General features: G+C 40.0%; 4 protein-coding genes across 9 annotated transcripts; 3 read left to right on the forward strand and 1 right to left on the reverse strand.

The window, feature by feature from the left end:
- The first annotated feature begins 454 nt into the window (after positions 1-454).
- Positions 455-4,522, forward strand: nSyb (neuronal Synaptobrevin). 6 transcript variants are annotated; one of them, XR_010574608.1, is made up of 8 exons: positions 455-599; positions 1,191-1,335; positions 1,772-1,850; positions 1,909-1,988; positions 2,044-2,095; positions 2,349-2,422; positions 2,847-2,877; positions 4,151-4,288. XR_010574608.1 is itself a non-coding variant. In XM_065481735.1 (7 exons), coding segments are annotated over exons 1-6 (363 nt in total). In that variant the 5' UTR covers positions 455-597; the 3' UTR covers positions 2,852-2,877; positions 4,151-4,288. The 6 variants fall into 6 exon arrangements, 2 of the variants coding, with proteins under 2 accessions (XP_065337807.1, XP_065337806.1); XR_010574610.1 differs by having other exon boundaries at positions 2,349-2,418; XR_010574607.1 differs by lacking the exon at positions 2,847-2,877 and having other exon boundaries at positions 4,151-4,290.
- A 2,243-nt stretch (positions 4,523-6,765) lies between these two features.
- On the forward strand, positions 6,766-10,693 carry LOC135937625 (uncharacterized). The gene is made up of 5 exons (XM_065480787.1): positions 6,766-7,082; positions 7,135-7,187; positions 7,259-7,339; positions 7,398-7,681; positions 8,159-10,693. The coding sequence occupies exons 1-5, from the start codon at positions 7,032-7,034 to the stop codon at positions 8,536-8,538; spliced, it is 849 nt and encodes a 282-aa protein (XP_065336859.1). The 5' UTR covers positions 6,766-7,031; the 3' UTR covers positions 8,539-10,693.
- An 804-nt stretch (positions 10,694-11,497) lies between these two features.
- Positions 11,498-12,438, forward strand: LOC135937628 (lysozyme C-1-like). The gene is made up of 2 exons (XM_065480790.1): positions 11,498-11,807; positions 11,867-12,438. The coding sequence occupies exons 1-2, from the start codon at positions 11,544-11,546 to the stop codon at positions 12,191-12,193; spliced, it is 591 nt and encodes a 196-aa protein (XP_065336862.1). The 5' UTR covers positions 11,498-11,543; the 3' UTR covers positions 12,194-12,438.
- On the reverse strand, positions 12,431-14,457 carry Vamp7 (Vesicle-associated membrane protein 7). Its single transcript, XM_065480788.1, has 7 exons — positions 14,310-14,457; positions 13,662-13,877; positions 13,468-13,605; positions 13,314-13,404; positions 13,190-13,257; positions 13,042-13,134; positions 12,431-12,987 (listed from the first exon to the last, which is right to left on the reverse strand). Exons 2-7 carry the CDS (start codon positions 13,863-13,865, stop codon positions 12,838-12,840), a joined length of 744 nt encoding a protein of 247 aa, XP_065336860.1. The 5' UTR covers positions 13,866-13,877; positions 14,310-14,457; the 3' UTR covers positions 12,431-12,837.
- Between the last annotated feature and the right edge of the window lie 265 nt (positions 14,458-14,722).

The raw sequence follows: 14,722 nt of genomic DNA on the forward strand, positions 1-14,722 counted from the left end.
ATAATGAGGGTTTAATACGCGTGAGGAGTACGTCGCGGCGCGCTCGCTCGCTCACAGCTCTGATAGTCCAATGCACTCTCCCACGCAACGACCAGTATTGAGCGGCACGTGACGTCACTTTTAGCCGCAGCGCCGTGCCCTACTTGCTGTCAAAGCACAAAATTCAAATTCGACTACCCATCAGTCCACAAATCCGACAATTTCTAATAAATTGTTACAAAAATAAGAAAAATTTACTATAAAAATTACAAAGTGGAGAAAAATAAAAATAAAAACACCAATGAAGAAAGTTTGGTCAGATTGTACTGGTAACTTTATTAAGAGTCTCTACACCAACTAGAAATTTTAAACTAAAGCAGCAATTGTGTCCGAGTAAACCCCAAAACGCCCACATTTAATTTCAGTTGTACCCAGTGTATTACATGGAGAACGGGGCGCCTGCGTGGGGCGAGAAAAGTGGCGCTTCTGCTGCTATCGATTGCGCGAGCGGCGATTGCAAGTATCTTGGTGTGCTGTTCTTGACTTCTACAGTTATATCAATACTTCCCTTGTGCAGCTCCAAAATCATTCAGCTGCGATCAAAAACTAGCAGTTAACATGTAAGTAGTCGCCGAAACCAATTACCGAGCCCCCCCGGATTCGCCGGGGGGCGCAGCCCCTAGCCTCTCAGCCACAACTTGTGCTTTGGGTCGATTTTTGCCGTCAGCCTGGCGGAACTCGCCACCTTGTCCTCAATAAAACTCGCTCGGTTTTTCGTCCAACCGATCACACGCCTATTTGCATTGGATCCGGTTTGATGAACCGATCAGGTCGTTGGGATTTGATTAAAGTCCCACGCACCGGTCCTTGAATCCATAGCGCCAGGCAAGGGAGCAGAATGTAGGTGTCAAATCATGGAGGAGGCGCTCATTTTTACGTGGGCGATTCCTCCCTTGATTGATTTGTCGGCGGCAATCCCATTTTGCCTTCTCTCCAACAATAATAACTTCCCACGCCGCTTGGAGACGCAATTAGGTGAACAAGGAAAATCACGATCGCCGCTTAAGTTAATCAAAGCATGTTTTGCAATTCGACATTTGCAGAGGACGAGATCATTTTTCCCTTTTTCACTTGCGTAACCTAAATGTATGTCTTTCGCACGCACGTGCACGCACCATATCCAATCACACTTGACGCGTGAACTTTTTCAGGGCATCTGGAGCTCCCCCAAACGGTCCTCCCACCGTCCTTGAACCCCAAATAGGCCCTGATGGAGAACCCATCGGAGGACCAAGGACACCTCAACAGATTGCTGCGCAGAAAAGGTTGCAACAGACGCAGGCACAAGTCGATGAGGTTAGCATTCACTACCACGAATTTTAATCGCCGCGATGAAAAACGGGACAATAACTCTTGCACCATCTGACACTGTCAAATTCGATCAATTGTAAACTTTGATATTTAAACCACTTACATAAAACGTGACTGTGTCGAGAAACGCACTATGGCCTCGTTAAATTATGCAGCCCCCTCCATTAATTTACGCAACATGATTCAGTTAAAAATAAAAAAAATCAAATCCGTAATTTCCAAATGGTTCTAAAATAGATATGGAAATGATCTCTTGCCCGTCATTTGATCAAAAATCAATGTGAAATACTCATACTTACGAGAGAAGGTATTCTAAGGAACATAACCTTTTTTAAAATTATTATTTTTGCAATTTTGATTTCCCTTGAAAATCTTAATTATCAGTATGAGCATTGAAATTTGAATTTTAAAATCATTTCAGGTGGTGGATATTATGAAGACCAATGTAGAGAAGGTGCTGGAGCGAGATCAGAAACTTTCAGAGCTTGACGACAGAGCGGGTGAGGACTTGCTTTTACCTTGACGAAAACCAGATCAAAATGATTGTTTTCCTTTCAGATGCGCTGCAGCAAGGGGCTTCGCAGTTTGAACAGCAAGCAGGAAAGCTCAAGAGGAAATTCTGGCTGCAAAATCTCAAGGTTAGCTTCATCCAAGGCTAACTCTATAAAAAATAACTTTGCATCCCATTCACAGATGATGATTATTATGGGAGTCATTGGCCTCGTGATTATTGCGATCCTTGTGTGTAAGTATAGCATTTTTCCTCCTTTCCACAATTATAACGACGCAGAAATATGAAAGAAGAGTTGTCTCGTTTGTCGAGAACGCTGATATGCTGACATTACAACCAAAGTAAAGCTAAAAACGCCAAATGAGTCGTTGACAGGTTTCTAAAGAAGAGATGATTTTTGTACGATTTCGCTCATATCACTGATCCCACTCCAGTCAAGGGAGAAAAATAATCTGAGCGCGCATCACCGTCTGTTTCTCACTTTCAGCTAACTTCATGTAAGAGCACACAGGGTGCATAAGCGAGGCCATGAAAATCTAAATCCTCCATATCTACAGGCAGGTTAGCAGCGTGTTAGATCGCTGTGTATCTGTCGTGTCTCTGCAACCCAGCGCATTGTTCGCGCTTAAAAGCCAAACAGCCCTATTTATCGATTTCGGTCTTGCTGCTCTGAATTCAGTCTAGTAAACAAACAAAAATTAAATGCTCTGGGTTGCGTCCGTGTTCCGACCTTGACTATATTATACTATCCTTCTTGTGGTTTTAGTAAAAAAATCCGTGTTTCTATCTTTTACAAAAAGTAATATTTCTATATACCGTTGCTATATTGGCAAATATATTTCCTTGTTTCGACTTTGTACTAAATGCAGGGGACTTGTTTCTTTGCACGTTTGTAATGCATGCTCCTTTAAGAGGCGATTAGATTTAAATTAACATCTCAGTTTCTGCTTCGCTTTCACTGTTAAAATTACTTTCTTATTCGCAGCCTGAATTTGGTGCCAACGTTCTTTGAAAAGGTCCAGAGCCAAATGATATTTCCGTGTATTGCTGTTTTAACGTGTGCATGATTTGAAAAGTCTGTGTGTTACTGCTCGTGCGTGGATTTTGATTAGAATGCGTGTCAATGACAGTAAAAAGTATGGTCATGTTCCGCATGTAATGGACTGTAGTATTGTGATGTGTGTTGAGTGTTATTGTTTAAAAAAAACTTAGTGTGTTACTATTATGGACTCTGGAGACAAAAAAACGGAATGCGTTTGAAACTACAAGATTTCCGTCGAATTTTGCTCCAAAATAAAAATAAAAAAGAACATTGAATTTTATTAAGAGAGTGCATGACACAAATTTTGATCTGCTGCTGCTTCTTGGCTTAATGAAAAATTGTACTGAGCTCTTTGACGACCAACCTCTATTATATATATATATGATACTATTTCATAATGATGACTATATCATTCACTTAGTAGAAACCACACACATACCTAGAGACGCACACTTTCGCCTTTGAAAAATCCTCGCAGAATCGCGTTAGCTTTTCAGAGACGAACGTGATTTAGAATATATAGCATCTTGCCGAAACTGCACACTGACAACATCGCCATATTCATATCACACACGTAACTGTGCATTTTTTTATCGTTTCCCTCATTGCTCTGTCCCCTTGAAACAGGTACTATATATAATTTTGCGTATTTTCTCCTTGTTTATTGTTTTATTTTAATAGTTCTTCTACAGACACACACGTTCTTCTCACCCCTCGTAAGGGACGGCTTCAAAAATGTTGAAAAACCAAATCCTAGGGAATCTCTGGTCCCCTTTCTCTCACTGTCGACTATGTAAACACTCTTGACTTACTTAGCAACTCTCCCCAGCGTTTGGTTCAGCCACTCTCACCTTAAAATCTATTCGACGATCCGTAATCCTCTGGTTTCTTTTGCAGCAGACCAAAAATCAGAATTAACGCAGAGTCTGTATTACATAATACTCTATATCTATGTTGGTTGTAATGTTGGTTTTCGTTTACATTTTGTGCGAGTAGCTGTATATTTGGGCGATCCTCAAGAAATTCTGTTATTTTTGGCGCCGCCCGAAGCGCCCTTCCAAGCTGTAACTGTATTTAATTGGCTAAATGTATATTTTGTAAAATTTTATGTGTCGTCAGCAGAAGACAACATCCATTCTCAAAATTACAACAAGTTTCAAATTAGAGAATTGAAGAAAAAAAAATGGATTTTGTCAGCAGTTGGTGCCAGGCAGAGTGGGCTCATATTTTCCTTCTCCGTGTTCTAGCCAAGTTCATGCCCGACCAGCCTCAACAGCCCGCCTACCCACCTGGCATGTACCCAATGCAGTTGCCCCCTCAGCAAGCACCACCACCAGCAGCAGGAGCCCCTGCAGCAGCTCCAGCGGCCGCCGCCGCCGCTCCCACCAAGTCGGGCGCCTAATCGCAGATACAGACCTCTTCTCTACTTTGATTCGAGCCCATTTTACTGTGTGGTTTATATATTATCGTATTAATGTCTCGACCACATGTACAACCGATCACCACCACCGCCCCCTCGGGTCTGTATCTGCGAAAAGAGTCCCACTCCAGCTGTGTGGCGACCGCAAGTCTCAAAACTCGGTCTTTGGTCACGTCTCTCGTTGGTAGCCGCTTTCTCCTCTATATTTTAGACCTGGGCATGAAAAACACGATCTCTCTAATACATTCAATAAAACTAGTTGTTTACTGAGCAAAATTTGCGACAAAAGAAGTCATCAACACCACTAATAACATACCCAGAAATGTGTGTTTTTGTGTACATTTTGACGAAACGCGTGGAGTCGGCTTCGCTGCCCAAATTCGACCGACCCCCTGGCGTGCGGAAAAGAGCGCGGGTTTCGCGAAATTCGGCTGCAAATCAAATGGCCTAATCCGCATGTGGAGTAAGAATAAGGTGCGCGGGGTGCAAACACGCGCTCGGCGCCGGAAGTGTGCGAGTGCGAGAACGAGCGAACCTGTTCGCGAAACCCGCGGCTGCTTTCCCGGCGTCAGACGGCGATTGCGTCTCTCGAGGAAAAATACAATAATAGAACGAACTCCATCGGATGTATTTTTTGCACTGTGTAATTGAAACAATACGGCAGGCGACGCGCGGCGCCGCCCGGCGCAACAGGCTTGGCGCGTCGCGGCGCCGCTCGTCGGCCGCAGGTTTATCGGTGTTAATTAAAATGAAACGCGAAATGAGACTCATTCTGTAATATAGGTGAATGAATGTAGAGTCTGTAGCAGAGACTTTGATTATCGAGGATGTAACCACTGCATCAATGAGTGTTGCATAATTCTGATTCATCGACGTTTTGTTGGTCCGAATGATATACAGTCGCATAACTATTATATGAACGAAAAAACACACCCACGCAAGCGGAATAACCTTAGTTCCCTTTTTTGTAATCTCGATTTACCTGGATTTGCCTGCTGATAAATATTATATGTGTGTAATAATATTATCATAAAAACAGTCTGCCTTCTATTTGAGAAGTTGTTGTAACATAAAGAAAGAGAGGACACACCGTTTACGTGCATGTACGCAATTAAATTCAGGTTTTTCTTTTCGGTGAGATTACAGTTGTTACGCAAGCTGCATACAATTATATTCAGGCGCACTGTGCTGTTATCACGAGGTACATTTATTACAATGTTGACTATTAAAAGATGTGTATATCACTAGGGTATTATTCGGTTAGATACTGCGTATTTACGAACTACCAAAAAGCTACCCGTGGCGAAAGGCAACATTTTAAAAAATTAAAACGCCCGCATCTCAAAGAGTTTCACTATGTATTTGAGAGGAAAGAAAATGAAAACACGGACACAGACACGCTGTATTATAAATATATTCTCGACCGATGACGCATGTAGGTAATGCGAATTATAAAAACCATTACGGAGACATATGGGCACTATATCATGCTAACATCATGTTACATTACCATAATAGGCTTACTACTATTAATGGATTGTTTAATTTGTGAAGCCCTTATTATGAATTATTACAAATTAAATAATGTACATGAAATATAACAATAAAACAGAACACATAATATATCACCTTAAAATAACGTTTTTCATTTAAGAGAGCTTTATAGGCCAAAAATTAAGAACATTTTGTTTTGCTGGCTTTAGCAAGAAGTTCATTGGGTTAATTATTTGTGAAATTTTGCAAAAGTTTATCCCTACAATGAGCAATTATTACTGTATCAGCACCGAGGAAGTTAAATTTCAGACAAATTTCTCTAAACATTTATGTGTTTTTTTTTTCGATTTTTTCGCTTCATTTCAGTCCCTCTCGTCGCAATCTATCTATTGGTGTGAGAAAAAAAAATCCTAAAAAAGTTAGATAAATGGAAAAAAATTAATCGGGATTTACAATAAGGAGACAGTTTATGCCCGCCGCTTGATTAGCACGCAAACGTTTGAGCCGATTTTCTCAAAAATTGAAATGGCACAACTTGGGAAATATTAACTTTTCCATTTCATTTCATGGTAAATAAGGGTCTTATAGAAAATTTCTATAAAGCTATACCTTAACGCTCATTTTTGTGTCGAAAATTGTCAGGCTACCAGTACGAAACAAAACGCCTGCAATTATAAAATTAGGCAACCTGGGTTGCCGTTGTGTGTTTCAGGTTGTCTACTTTCATAATGCTGAATATAAAGGGTAAATTTCATTACTTCGTTGCGGCAACAAATTCAGATCGAATGTCGGCGAGGCAACATCAGATTGAACTGGTAGACAAATTATTTTTATACTCACAGACTACAGGCATATAATTTTACCATCTATTTGTACTAAACTTTGATTCACACATTCGATGATAATGCGTGAGCACTAGTTTAGCGGGCTGCAGTCCTAAAAAGTGGGCGTGGAAAACAATAAATAACTGAGCAGGCGAGTCGCAGTCGCAGAAACTCGCTCAATGGCTTAAAGGGACTAGGGAAAAAGGGATTAATTGTCCTGAATATTCGAGTGATTGACTTCCAGTACAGCTCGAACCGACAGCAAACCCTCAGGTTTTTTAATTTTCTGACTCAATTGTTTATACCCGAGGCTCAAAGGAATGCAGAAGTCAGTACGTGCGAGCCTTTTGGATCATCGCCGACCTCGAGCCAGGCAGCTCATGAACTAAAATGTTCCCTGAAAATATTATAGTCCTGGCCCTACTATTTGTAATACGGGAGGTAAGGTTTTGTTCCTCGTTATGTCAGTGTAATAAAACAACAACTTTGACAGGTGGAGGCGAAGTACTGCGCCTATGAAGTCAATGGCGATACCAGGTTTTACACGTAAGAACGAGCTTGTCCTTGGACCTATTTGTGTTGAGATCGCTAATGTTTTTATCAATATGTATTCGCAGATGCCCACGGACAGAGTACTGCTGCAATTTTGGATGTTGTGTTTCTCCTGCATTCCAATTTTATCAACTGTGGTATTATTGGTATTTAGTTTTGGTTTTTAGCAGAGCCTAAAATTTGACTAACGCTTTCTAATTTCAGGCTGCTCGTAATATTTATGTTCTTGCTTTGCTCCGGAGGCGGTTGGTGGTATCGATGTTGGCTGAGGAACCGATTTCCGGAGACGCAAACCTCGGTGACCAGAACGAGTACAAACAACTCAATGGCAACATCCCGAAGACCAGCTATTCTGACCCGTTCTCGTCCTTCCTCGATGGCAGTCCCAACTGTCGATAACCTCACTCCTCAGGGAGGACAGTTTCAAGTTGCAAGGGTCAGTTATAGCTCATCGGGAGACAGACTGATCCTGCATAGACTGTGGAAAGGTCAGTTTTTGGAGTAAATTTATATTTAATTCGTTGTTTCTTTAATTATTCAATTTAATAGAATGGGAGGTTTACTTAATTATTCCCTGATGATAATTTTAAGTCATTAGTATGTCCTTGTTAGATGTTACGCCTTGGATTTATTTATTTGCCCCTTTAAACTATACTCATTGTCAGTACATCCTGGTGGTCTAAATTACCTACGGATAGCATGGGGTCTGAATTGTTGCAGAGGAGCTTGGGTCCTATGTGGCCATCTTTTCGCCTCCCTGCACCGAGGTCTATTGAAACGCCTTACATTTGTTCTTATAGCCACTGGAAAGGTGCGAAAACCATCCAGTGGCGCCTCCCAGGCCGTTGAGCTATTTAATTCTAGAATTAGAGTTGCCTTTCTTTTTAAACACTGAATATTGTAAAAATGTTTAAGTTTTTATTTGTTACAAAAAAAATAACAGGAATTTCATGTACTGTTTCCAGATTCGCGTGGTGGCATCCACCACCTGGACAGCCCTCCTTCATACACAACAGCCAGAGCTGACCCTGTGTTAGTGCCGCAAGCAACTGGGGGCTTGCAGCTGATGAACCCTTACATCTTGTATGGCCCTCCCCCAAGCTACGAGTCGGTGATGCAGCAGGACCAGGCGGGCCCCTCCGGCACCCACCTGCAAGTGGCGCCTCTGTCGGAGGCAACCAGCTCGCTGGAGAGCTGCCCATCATCACAGGTGCACTCTCCGATGACCCCGACCAGCCACCAGGAGGCCTGTTCGCCTACCTCCGAGGATGACCCTGGACCTCAGACATCGCACCAGGCTTCGCAGACAGTTTCCAGCCCTGTCTCGAGTCCCACTGCACTGTGATCACTTACGGGCGATTTTACTTATTGTCTAGTTGTATCTTTATCATCGACTGGATGGCCTCTTATAATATAATGGTAGTTAAAGCACAACGACTAGTTCACCCCCTGACGGTTTGGTAATTGTTGGTATAATTGCCACTGTACTGTTTATGGCTGATTTTGACTGGGCCGATTTGTATTTTGCACAACACCTTTAGAAACTCTTAGCAATATGTCGATTTAAATATGGTTTAAACCGCTCAAATTGGAATTGATCTGAGAGGGCTAGTGGCCCAAAACCCTAAAGTAGTGTTGTGAGATTAGCTTGCTTAACATCTCAAGTATGGTTGATAGATATAGCTCAATAATGGTTGAAATTCCTTTTTTGATTTTAAGAATTGAATGCGGCGTCTAGGGGTAAACGGGTTCAATTGTAACTTAAAGCTACCAAGGTAGGCATTCCGGCTCGGCGGTTGCATTGACAAGCAACTGGGCAAATCAGGGAGGGTACCGGGCAAGGGGAATAAAAGAACCGTTTTGTGCCAGTGGCACAAAAGCAGAAAAAGGCCCTCGGATTTCATTATATACTTGAGGAACCTGCAGATTAGCTCATTGTCAGCTATTTTATCATTATCAATTTTAGTATACAATAATTAAATAAGTGAACTTAATGCCGGTACAGAATGTTTGTCAAATAAGAATCTCAAGAAACACATCCCTCTTATTTACGTTGTGTTAAGAAAATTGAAGTTTTTAGTTTTCCTATGTAATATTTGATAAAACCCATTTTCGCAGTTCAAAAGCAAAAATATCTGCTAATTTTTATAGCTTAAAAAGCGTCCTTTTTTCATAATGTTGAATTGAAATTCCTGACATTTTCCTCGGAGCTTAAGTTCTTCATTAAGATCAACCAGTTTTGGCTTCTACAGGAAGCCCACTTCATGAACAGCGTCTGTTGTTTGTAGCTCGCTTATGGGTAAATTGATAGGTTATATATTTATGTAGCTGCGGATCCCCTAGATAATTAATTGCTAATTCCGTGGAGCCTCAGTCAAAATCAGCCATCAAAATTGACGTCCAAATTTCACCATAATAACATGGTGCCTGAAACCAGAGATGCTTCAAATGCTTTTGAGATTTGGCCCTAATTTAATGCGCAAAAATATACAATGATTGCATTGTACAAGGATAGTAGTTGAAACACAACGTTAGGTGGATATTTGAACATTTCTGAGAGTATTAAACATGATCTAAGAATTATGTGATTTTAAGCATTGTGCTAGTCTACGAATCTTCATCGTTCTGCTTTTGCTCTTTGGTGCCTCTCACTGTATTGCTTTGTTAAATCTATTTAAAATATTTCGCACTCACTGCATTGCTGATAACAAACTTTACCTGTTATATTTGGTACTTTCTTTTGAGCATAATCTAAAGTTGTAATCAAAAGACATGTCTGAGCAGTCAAGTCTGCTTTTTTAACATTTCATCTTGTATGTACCATGTGTATGGCTGGGAACAATTATTATATGTTAGTGCGAGAATCAATCAAAACGGTAGTATTGCTCGGAGAAGTATGGATGAAATCATCTAACCATCAATATTGTAGAATTTAAACCCTAAATATTAATATTGCTGTCACGGGTGTGCTAAATATGTAAAGACAACGGCTCAGATGAAACGATTATTGTAAACATCGGTCTATCATTAATGGTTGGAACGGTAAAAGACAAGTCTCATGTACAAGAAACTGTTATAAATTCTCTGTAATGGAAACACGCACATCTCAACTAATTTTAGCCCAAGCAGTTAAAATTTAGGTTCGCGCTCTCACGCAATTCCATACTATGAATCCTGAACTCGATTTTACTCATGTGGAATAAGACCCGTAATTGGTATAAATCAATAAGTATGTATTTATTTTACAAAGTGTCTTCCATTTTTATTTTGTATCATTGCATTGAGTTTACTGCTTTGTAATTTATTTGTATATATATAGCGTTTTTCATTTCCTTGTCAAATTGATATTATTTACCTCTAGTCAAATCCCAATTTAATTCCATATTTGTTCAAATTGAATTTGAATCCATTTTATCTATGATTTTTTGACATGTATGTGCATGCTAAAAGCTAATCTGTATTATAATATGCACAAATTATATTTTGTTGAGAAAAATAATGGTTTTATTTAAAACTGGCAACACACCAACATTTATATGGAATTAGGGTGTAACTGGTTATAGTAGACTTCTGTATTTTGGGAGATACAGTTTCAAATCAGGTTTACAACAGGAGTCAGTGGGCGACTGGAATGTATCGGCATCTTGGACTTCTTGATCTTGATCGAGTTATCCAGCTCAAATAAGTACATTGAGTGGCAACATCTTTTTAATGTTTAATATTATCGAGATGTTCACAGCTTGAACAAAATTAAAAACCTAATACCCTTTCGTCCTGGTCCCGGCAAAATTGCGTTACTTTCAACAACCAAACGCGAATTTCCTTGTTGCAAGAAAAGGTCAACAATCAATTCGACAATGAAAATTTGGGTGTTTGTTGAACGTTGCGCAATTTTGCTGGGACCAGGACGCTTTCATTTAATATTTATCATTTATAAGACAATAGATATTCTTCTAGTGAGAATGAGAAATAAAAACCTTGAATTTTACTATCTTCACAAAACAAACCGTATTGTATCGAAGAAAGTCACGTAATTGTTTTAAAAAAATTCGTGCTTTGTATTTCAAAAAAGGCAAAGTATTATTTCCTCATTAATTACAGCAAGATTTTTTTTTTCAAATACAAATAAACTGGAAAAGTAAATTATTTACTTATGAACTATCGATCGATCATCCAAAGATATCTTTTAAGAGTTTTTTGCCTCTTCCTCGAGTGCGTCAGTAGCCTAGTAGCCACCTCCGCGCACATCCAGGTGACCAGTTTGGTGACGACACCTATTTTGCATGAACGCAGGGTCGGTGGCTGCTATAAAAGGGACCACTCGGAAACTGCGTGTTGGCAGTCGGCTGAATGAAAATGCCAGGATCGTCAAGAAACGTGTTGCTCGTGCTGTCAATTTGCACTCTGCTCGGCTCGGCGTGCAGCAAGATTTACGAGCGCTGCGAGCTTGCCAAGGAACTCCGGGACCGCTTGCGCGTGCCAGCAGAGCAACTCGCGACCTGGGTCTGCATTGCAGAGCACGAATCAAGATACAACACTTCTATTATTGGCACCCTGGCCCAAGGAAAGGATCACGGAATTTTCCAAATCAGTGACTTGTATTGGTGTGAGACGGTGAGTGCTTTTTGAGATTAATTTCGAGCAGTAAAATTAAAAAAAATCGCCATCTTCAGGGTGACGTTGGTGGAGCTTGCGGGATAGACTGCAATTCGTTACTGGACGATGACATAAGAGATGACTACGTTTGTGCTCGTAGAATATATAGAGCGCACCAGGGCCTTCAGGGAAACGGTTTCAGAGCTTGGGCAGTTTACCAGCCTCACTGCTCAGCCGGGCAAGCGGCAAATGAAGCGAAATACACGAATGATTGCTTTGGACAAGACTCGTCGCGGGTTGAGGAACCAGCTCAACGCATTCAAGTTGATCAGCAACCAGGGGCTCTGACTTTGTACTTCACAGGATTTGGATATCCTTATTACACTTATCAAAATATATTTTAATAAAATGAATAATTAAAACTAACTTTAACCAAACATCACCCGTCACTCTCAGAGCTCCACTAACAGAAAGTTTTCTGCACTTCAGTCAAATGTGGGGAGATCATGTTTTCTCCTGCAACTGCACGCCATGACAATGTAACTTTTGCAGGGAAATCATTGATAGAGCTCAATGAAAATTACAACTGTCAAAAAGGTTTCTTTCAAATGGTTCTCAAGATACCAATAAACGATAAAATATCAGCTAATTTAAAGTTTATTCATATTTGATCATCAATTAATACCTCAGAGATACAAAATAATGTCAGCAGAGCATACCAACTATCATTTGAAATAATATGCACAATCAGCCTCTTGAAAAAGCTCTTCCTGTACTTTCAATTACACGGTAATAGTTGCGTTTTTTTTTCAGTTAAACACTAACTTCTTAAAATGAATGATTAGAGATACAGAACCTAAATAGCGACATTAACTCAGTTTTCTGCACATATATGTTTGTCATAAAACGAAATATTGATATTTTACTTGAAACTTATCGTGCTTTTCGTCAAAAATATTTTTGGAGGCATTCAAAATCACATAATAAGCACTTGCATTTTGTCAGGCATACTCACAGTGGCCACCGTGTGGTCTCAGCAAGTTGCAGATTACGAAGGAGGAGGTTTTACAGTTGTAGAGGCTGTTGTAGGAGGGGTTGTTGGTGCTGGGGTTGGTGCAGGAGTCGGAGTCGACGAAGCAACGCAATCGCCCCAACCAAAGCCACCACAGGCTAGAGATATGATGATGTACACTACAAACTGAAAGTAACGTGATCACAATCCCATTTTATTTCTGAAGACATTCACACTTACCACTATTATTGCGGCCGCAATCAGGTACAGTTTCACATTCTTCCAGAACATGGCGCGAGACAGGTTACGGCTCGTCTTTCGGAATGAAACAGACTAGAGAGGTGTGCACTTATTAGAAAGTTATTTTTTAATGAGTGGATATAGTTACATTGGCACTCAGATTCTCTGTCTTGTTCACAAGAAGCTCCAAACGCTCTCCTCTCATGGCCATGTTGTCTTTAGAGGACAAATTAATTTTGTGATACACAGTAAAAAGATGACAGTATAGTTACCAATATTTTTAACCATGATGTCCTTGAGTTCGTCCAGCTCTCCGTGAACTCGTGAAATTGTGTCCACGTCTTGTGATTCAGAATAGTGTTTCTAAGAAATTGAACACAAAATAACTATTACTGAATTTCAACAAAAATAATATTATCTCGGTACCATCTGATTGGCCAGGAATGGAGAAAATTCAGTGTTCATGGAGTAAGCTAAGGAGGTCTGAGCTCTAGATCCATAAGAAGCTTGGAACCTTCTCTTGATTTCACCAAGGTACAAAAATGCTCGAGATCTTTCAAATTCCTACAATTGTGAAGAAATTATTAACACTGAATTCAAACCCCGAATTATCAACTTACATCGTCTGTGATGCACATGTAAATTATTCTGTCCTCGCAGACGTAATGGAACAGAAAGCTACCATGGGAATATGTTAATTTGGAATCATCTGGCGAAATTTTAGCAATGATCTGCTCCGTGACCTCAGAGAAGTTTCCAGGGCACGATGCATACTTTGCCAGCACCGTGATTCCTCTGGCAACGACGCTGTACAAAATCGGCATGGTGATCCTTTCCTATTAAATAATAAACGAAAATTATTTGAGGTAATTGATCAACGTAACACTTGTCTTATCTTATTTGGGGTTTTTTTTTGGTAAAAATGATATAAACAACTTTAACAGCATGCAATCAATAGGTATGTATCATAGACGGATAATGCATAAAAATATAATTCGTAATAAGTTCAATTCACTGAGTACATAGTAGTGTTATAAAAGCGAGATTGTGCGAGATAAATCAAAGTAAAACCAAACAAAAACAAAGTTATTACAAAATTGGGAGTAATAATCGAGGGTAATCGAGAGAGCTGGGACTACAACACCATAGTTTCCTACAAAGCAATTGAGTGTGTGAATACATAATGGTTCACAATCATTAATCCGCAGAATCATTGATAGTTAAAATAAGATTTCGGTTAGAATGATTCTGAAAAGAAAACAAGTTACCTGGTGTAATATTTACTTCGCAATTGAGCGAGGACGAAAGAGCAGTAGTTGTGTTACGACTGATGAAGGAAATAACAAGAATAGTCAGCTGACCTGTGAGACGTAACATAAAAACAGCAGCCAATGGTTGCCACGAAGTATTGTGCTATCCAATCAGAAATCGTGGACTGTGGTATTTAAGTGTCTTCATACACTTTATTGAGGTATGGCGGGTTGATAAGACATAATAATTATTATTATGCTATATATCTTCAATTTTTTTTTAATGGAATGACACATTCTTTCCCGTCCGCAACAAAAGAATGGAAAATATTTTAAAAAATTTCGCGTCGGATTAACCTTATTCCGAGAGCTGCCAAATCTAAAATTCAACACTCAGATACGTTTTCCCTTCCTTTATTCATTAGGGTTAT

The sequence above is a fragment of the Cloeon dipterum genome, chromosome 2 (genome assembly GCF_949628265.1).
Source record: "Cloeon dipterum chromosome 2, ieCloDipt1.1, whole genome shotgun sequence".
NCBI classification, from domain to species: domain Eukaryota; kingdom Metazoa; phylum Arthropoda; class Insecta; order Ephemeroptera; family Baetidae; genus Cloeon; species Cloeon dipterum.